At 40.2% G+C, this 7,358-nt stretch overlaps 1 protein-coding gene across 6 annotated transcripts in view; it reads right to left on the bottom strand.

Annotated features, from left to right (window-relative positions):
• Positions 1-3,623: 3,623 nt before the first annotated feature.
• Positions 3,624-7,358, bottom strand: part of ANKIB1 (ankyrin repeat and IBR domain containing 1) — a 143,114-nt gene continuing 139,379 nt past the window's right edge. For all 6 annotated transcript variants that reach the window (XM_047753727.1, XM_047753731.1, XM_047753728.1 and 3 more), the window contains one exon: positions 3,624-6,796. In XM_047753727.1, coding sequence (XP_047609683.1) covers positions 6,053-6,796 — 744 coding nt within the window. In that variant the 3' untranslated portion in view covers positions 3,624-6,052. The remainder of the gene's footprint in view (positions 6,797-7,358) is intronic.

The raw sequence follows: 7,358 nt of genomic DNA, 5'->3' as shown, positions 1-7,358 counted from the left end.
AGGTTTAGGGGTTCGTATTTTTGCCTGTCTTATAACCTATTGTTCCAGCACCATTTGCTGAAAAGGCTATATTCCCTCCATTGTATTACTTTTGCACCTTTGTTAAAATCAGTTGATGATTTTGTGGGGGGCTATTTTTCTGTTCTATTGTTGTGTCTATCCTCCCACCAGTATCAGTCTTGATTACTGTGTCTTTGAAATTGCATAGAAATGACTTCTCCCACTTTTTCTCTTTTAAAACAGTTTTAGCTATTTTAGTTCCTTGGCCTTCCCATAGCTTTAGACTCTTCCCATATTTTAAAATTATCTATAGCTACAAGAAAACGTTGCTGGGATTTGTTAAGTTGCTGCCAAGCAATTGAACCAAACCCAGGCATTCTGTGAACTGAGACGCCCCTCCTAAGCCAGTGGCTTTGTTTTAGGCAATGAAGCTATGCACAAATATCCCCCAAAGGTAGCTGCTAATTTTTCATGTAGAATTAAGATACTTGCTGCTATGGCCAAGCTATGCACTCTCTAATGTACCATTTGTCGTCCAAGGCCTGTTGGGTCCATGCTGATTCTCCAATGTCAGTGACCCATCCAAAAGTGGAGAAGTCAGATCAGTAAGTTCCAAGGCCCCCAAGGGTTAAAGTTCAAGTTTCAATTAGAGCCTAGGAGCCAGTTAATAGCTGCCTTTCTCCAAAAGGGTGTACTTGGTGGCTGTATCAGGCAGATGGCGACGTTGTACTGGGAAATGGCTTGAGTACTTGGGCTGCCACCAAATCTTTAGCAAAAGGAGGGATTTCACTTTCTCTTGGAATTCTATGTTGTTTCTGCTGGACCACTAGGAAGGGGACAAGAAAACAGAATGGGGAGCGATTTATGCCCTACTCTCACCTCTCTACATGCAGCAGTCCCTGAGTGGGAGAAACCCATCAATTCCATTAGACATTTAGATTTGGGAGCTGCATTACATTCAATCACCCAAAAGGCCTCACCCACAAAGGAAGCCTCCCCTCCGGTTCCCAAATTCCCTTTTCCCAGCTGAACAGTCAGAAATGAGAGTTGGGAGCTACTGCAGGTGGCAAATGGATGCCAGATCACCGCCCAGAGGGTAGGAAGCTCAAGAGTTGGGTGAGGCAGGCCTGCAGGAAGGAAACTTAATTGTTGGCCTTTCCTCTCCCTTAGCTCCTTGTTCTAGGGCCTGGGCCTGAACAATGGCACAACCACTTCTACATGCCTGCCAGCATCAAGAGAAAACAGGGCCCAGGGGCTTCTTTCTTCAAACACCTCCGCCCTTACCCTGCAGTCCTTGGCACTTTTTGTCCCTCCTGCATGCAGTGCCTCTTCCTCACTGTCGATTACTGCCAGGGGTCAAAGGTCAGAGGCTAGGCCTTTGCATTCATTTTTGCAGTGAAACAGTGCTGGACTACTTGCAACCACAAGCACTTCTCATGTTTTTTTGTCCACTCAAAGTTCTCAGTCAAAGAACAGAGTTCCTATTGCTGATGGCACTTTGGGAACTCCCTGACTACAACTATAGACATACTGCCTTTCGGGAAGGGTCACATGAATTGCTGACCTCTTCTCGTGAAAACATTCCTTCCTGTCTGCCTATAGGAGTTAGCAACAATCAAGGCACCATTCAGACAGCTTGTTTCATATTGTTAAGCCTATAAACATTAGTTCAACTCCTGCTCAGGAAAAGGCAGGGCAGTGGGAATCCTTATCCTCCCCCCACCTCTTATCTACACTTAGAGGAGAGTGTTCACTACCAGAGAGATTCCAGAGAGTCTTATATGCCCAAACCTGACCCAACAGTTCCTCTTAGAGAAAATCACGTCCCTGTCAGCATTCCATTCTTGCTGCCAAAGTTGTCAGGTCCAGGATTTGACTTTATCTTACCTACAAAACCAGGAAGTTAGCCTGTCAGGGTATTTTGGATGCTGACACAAGATCCTGGGTCAGAGGCAAAGGGCTGTATCACTCACGGCATAGAGTGCAGAATGACCCTCAGCATATCCGTGTCAATTATGCTGACACTAGTACCAAGTCCCACGGGGGGCAACAGAATAGGCCCAGATGAATAGCAAGTATGCCGTGGGTTTATGTCACAACTGAGGAACAAAGTGGGAGAATCCAGGGCTTTTACAGCAAGACTACTCTGTGTCTTCAAGCTAACTAGCTATATAAATCCCGAGAAGTGGCCCAGGCAAAAATCACCGTCACATCGTGCAGTCTTGGCACACTGAGCCAAACGTTTAAACATATAAGAGGCCTGGAGAACTGGACTGTCTCCTCCAGTAATTCTCCTTTTCTATACTGACTTTCATTCACTCCTTCAAGAACATCTCTCTTAGCCTGTCTGCACACTGATGCCTCATGCAGGCTACGCCCTTGTGCAATGGCTAAGAGATGATATACAGCCCCAACAGGAATTGTTTCAAATCACAGGTTTAAAGACTGAAGAAGAATAATTTCTTCAAGTTTGTCCACCATTCAGTTTGTTAGCTACCTGTCAGTCCTAAGTGCAACAGAGCTAAATTTAGGAAACTTTTCTAGTCAATCTTTCTTTAAGAAGTACTATTACTCCCAGGTTCCTAAAATAATGAGTGATGGTAATAATCTAGAAAGAGCCACTTATATCTTTCTAGAAAAGAATCTACTATTCTAGTGAGAAGGGGATAATGACTGACAAGGCAGTAACATACTGTTGCTAAGGTGATGATGACCCGGTAACCATGCCTGTAGCCCAGGACTGAGATAAACTACTACTCAGCCCAAGAGCCACACACATGAAAATTTTTTCCCTATGGAGTTTTAATTTCAGCCTTAAAAAACAAAACAAAAACAAAACGGTTAAGTCCAAATCTGTATTGTCTTGTAATATTTAGATCCCAAGATTTTATTCTTCAGTGATTTACTAACTGTAACTTTTAAAATTATGACCCACCTTCAATAGTTCTCAGATTTTAATTCATAACAGGTAAGCAACAATATTTGAGGACTAAAAAGGGGACAAAAATGAGATCAGTGGCTGCAAGAAACAACATTTAAAGAGTAATTTAGCACATGGACACTGGAGTTAAGCTTCAAATCTACACAATGAAAGGCACTAATAAAACGATGACTCTCAGAGGTTATCATGGGCACATCCTGTGAAGCAGGAGCTGGCAGCCTGGAATCTGTGCCTGTTCATTCAAGTTCAGAGGTCAAGGGCTGTTTTGGTAACTCAGATGGGACAGAATAATAAAATGAGTGAGAAGCAGGCATTTCTATTCATATGGCATGAATTTTCCTATACTAAGCAATTTCACAAGATATCTTGAAATTATATCTTTCTCTATATGAAGATTTCAAAACCTTTCAAAATCAAAACATTTTCTTCTGAAAGCAAAGCTATAGTGATAAAAACAATGAGTGCTGAAGTCACAATGTTTTAACACATTGTCATGCAGTGTTTTGGGCTTATGTTTGGGGTATAAAATGCTCAGTTAAGTGGGCTAGTGCAAAAAACATTAGGTACTAATCTGTAACATGTAAGAACCAAATTAATCCCATCATATTGGAGGGAATTTAATTTGAAGAAGCTTCCTCACTTGGTTAAACAAAGTGTATAATGTAATGAGACAAAAGTGAAGTAGTTTAAGTAATAAATGTTTAATCAAAGAATTTTACATATTATTAACAGCATTCATTTGGCCAAACATCTACACGTTTGTAGAGTCCTACTGTATATAAAGTGGGAATGTATCAAGTATAGACTATGAAAGTGCAAATAACAAGTCAAGGTTAGAGTAATTTTTTTTTTACATTATAAAATTAACTTGTTTACAAAATAGGCTTTGCCAAACTTTATTTCTGAATTGTAAAGTCAATGACTGTGTTTTTAAAATATGTACCAAGGAAATACAAATTGGATAATGATCATTTTCATGCTCAGGAGAGAACACCACAGAAACACAGGGTACTACACAAGGTGCAAGGAACCAGAACCCACGGCTATGCTGTCTTCACAGAGTACTCTTTCTCATCTTATCACAGCTTTGCAAGGTGCCTCAATGTGACACAAAGGCTCTTTCTACTGAAAAGTTGCAACCTGGTCTAAAAACTGATTGGTGTTGATATTTTCAATCCAAAATAAATTTGTAAAAAAATCCTTTAATGGACTATTTCAGTTTAATATACAGTAATACACTGCAGATAAATATTTTCCCCAACTAATTTTTAATAGGGATTGGTATCAATGTTCCTGATCACTGGGGAAATAAAAACTAAGGTGGACCTTTGACATCCATGGCACAGGAGCAATTCTCACATGGTTTATCCCAAGGAAACAAGAGAATATTAAATACTCTAATATAATGTCCTAGCCAGACCAAGTTAAAGTACAAGAAAATTTCAAAAGCAGGGTTTTTGGGGGAAAAAAGTAATCAAAAAACATAATTACAATCCATATTGATATCAAAATTACTGTAACCCCTTACCTAGCCCAGGACTTGCCTGTACAAACTCAGTACTGAAAATTTGGTATCTGTAGATTTCTGGTAAGAATTTGGCAAAATATTAAGTGGAGAGTTGCATATCTATTTTGCTTATGTTATGCTAGTTTTGATAATATGTAAGTAAAACAGTCATTCCAACAGTTTACTCTAGGTTTTAATTACACGCTGTACCATTGTATCTTAATTACAACTAAGACCAGTATTTTCTTCACAGTAAGACACTGATAACTAGGAAGTTGATTTTTTTTTTTCCAACACTAAACAGTAATCACACAGCAAATGAGTATTGTGCAATAGAAAAACACATCAGCATTTGCGATTTAGGCAAACAAACCGATTGAACATGTAGTTGTTATATTTACTGTAAAGGCAAGGCCATGGGTGGTTTTATGGAGGTCTTTGCAATTCATATAGCATAGTTACTTCAGAAGAGACATCGAAATCTGAATTATTCACTTATTTAACTGGCAACTATCCATTTAGGTTAGGCAAAGGCACGGTAACATGTTGCGCAGGATGTTTTATTGAGTTTTTTAATAACTGTGGGATTTACTGTAACTCATGAAAACTCCACTTTTTTTCTATTTTATAAAACACTTACCATTAAAAGTAATTGCACCCATTAGTAAGTAGAATGCACTGTAAAATTGTGAAAACAAAGAACTATGATTGCACTTCCAATAAAGTGTCTCTTAAAATACAGCACCGCTGTTGCTAATCAACTGTATTTTAATATTAAAATAAACTGTTTTTAACAGCAGCATTAGGTTTAGTTAACTTAAGCTACAGGCTACATTTATTTAAATGCAGTCTCCATGGCAACAAAAGCCCATTAAATTCTGGAATATCATTGCTACCAAGTGGCACCTTTTACTTCCGAGAAGGCCGAGATGCTCTGGAGCCCTCCAGGACACTGCACACTAAACGTCTTGTTAGCGCACGAGTCAGAGTTTGGCACAAGTGGACTGTAAAGAGATATTTGATTCATGTGAAAATTAAACTTAATTATGCTGTAGTAGATGCAGCACTAAAGAGAAGCCTTGGATATCTCGATTCACACTGCTCAGACAAAAAGGGAGGGAAGTTACCAAAGAGCACACAGAGATTGAGGAACGAAAGTTACCAGATCTGTCCAAAATAACTTTTAAAATGAAGAGAACTTTTTTTTTTTTTTAAAGGAAAAATCGACCAAGGATTAGAGAGTAAGCCTTTAATTTAAACGTCCAATTGAATTATTGCCGACCTTAGGCTAAACAGAGGACTGCATTTTCTGAATGTGAAATCTAATCCATCCTATTTATTTCAGTTGTGTTTCTCTTTCTCTCTCTCCTGCTCTTCTGTTTGTCAGCAAAAAGGGGAAAAGCTATCCAATTAAATACAAAAGAAATTCCCTGTAAGGTTAAAATCAGAAATGAAGCTACCATTTAAGGGAACTCCTTCATATTTAAGCCTAATGTCAGTGGTTTATAATTAGTTGGAATTAAGTGGATCAAGTCTCTATAAAGCATACTCCACTAGCATACCATCTGTACCTGTGATTCACTTAGAGCCCCGAGGTGTGCAGTTCACACTAAATGTATTTGTTCACGCCAGTCACTTGAGGTTGCAGGTGTCTGACTTGCAACATCTGAACCATCCTCCTTGTCGGCTGCCTCACTACCACCATTGCCAGTGTTAGCTGCTGCTTCCCCAGCCAGAATATTTCCTTCCAGAGGATTTTCTTCTTCTATCTGGGTTCTTCTACCGTCACAGACCACGCCATCTTCAAACACTGAATCTTCTTCTGGAGGCATCAGTTCCACAGCTCTCACGCCTTCTGACTCCTCTTTGACACAGGGGAGCTGGGAGTCTGCACTGACTTCTGCAGCTGCTGGAGGGATCAGGGCGATGCTCTGAGGGTTCATGTCATGAAACCATGCCATGATATTGCCAAGAAGACTGTCACTGAGGTGGGCATCCTGGTCAGCTGAGTCGGGGTCACTGGATGAGGGATAGAATTCACTTCTTGCCTCACTGAGAGGGTGTGAACTCAGGGTGTCAGTTGAAAATGGGTCGCTTTCTGCTCCTAGTCTCATGAGGCTGTCACCAAGTTCCAACAGCTCAGAGCTGCTCAAAGCAGCCCGAGGGCTATCTGTGTTCCTGGGGACAGAGTCCAGCCTGGAAGGTAAAGAGGTGCCTATTGCTCCTAAGGATGCTTCATTACTGAGGAAGTCTCTATTTTCTTCATCGACGGCCAGTCCAGATTCTTGCAGAGATAACTGTATTGCGAGAAGTATATTGGGATCATCTTCATCCAAGGAACTCAGTGCCTGAGGCAATAGACAACAAAATTACTTTAAAATTTAAAAGGAGAAATGATTGAACCCAGTTAAGTCTACTACTGTTCTTTTACCAAACACATAATTAATAGTATTTCTATTTATACGGAAGAATTATTTTAGTTACTCAAATCTTATTTTAATTTTCTCCTTGCTCATGCTAAAGGAAAAAAATTTACTTAAAGTAAATCTGAGGCAGAAGAATCTTTCCCTGATTCTATTCCACTAAGCCTTCCTTTTATTTTGGTCTTTTTAGGGCCTCGCCCACAGTATATGGAAGTTCCCAGGCTAGGGGTCAAATTGCAACTGTAGTCGCAGGCCTACGCCCCAGCCACAGCAAGGCAGGATCCAAACTGAGTCTGCAACCTCCACCACAGCTCATGACAATGCCAGATTCTTAACCCACTGAGGGAGGCCAGGGATCGAACCCAAATCCTAATGGATACTAGTTGGATTCGTTAATGCTGAGCTACAACAGGAACTCCCTCTATTCCAGATGATAGTACATCACTGAAAAAAAGATTTTACAATGGAAGGAAGAAAATGGAAAGTA

This window comes from Phacochoerus africanus, chromosome 11, assembly GCF_016906955.1.
Source record: "Phacochoerus africanus isolate WHEZ1 chromosome 11, ROS_Pafr_v1, whole genome shotgun sequence".
Lineage (NCBI taxonomy): Eukaryota > Metazoa > Chordata > Mammalia > Artiodactyla > Suidae > Phacochoerus > Phacochoerus africanus.
This window is presented reverse-complemented; position numbering and strand designations above follow the sequence as displayed.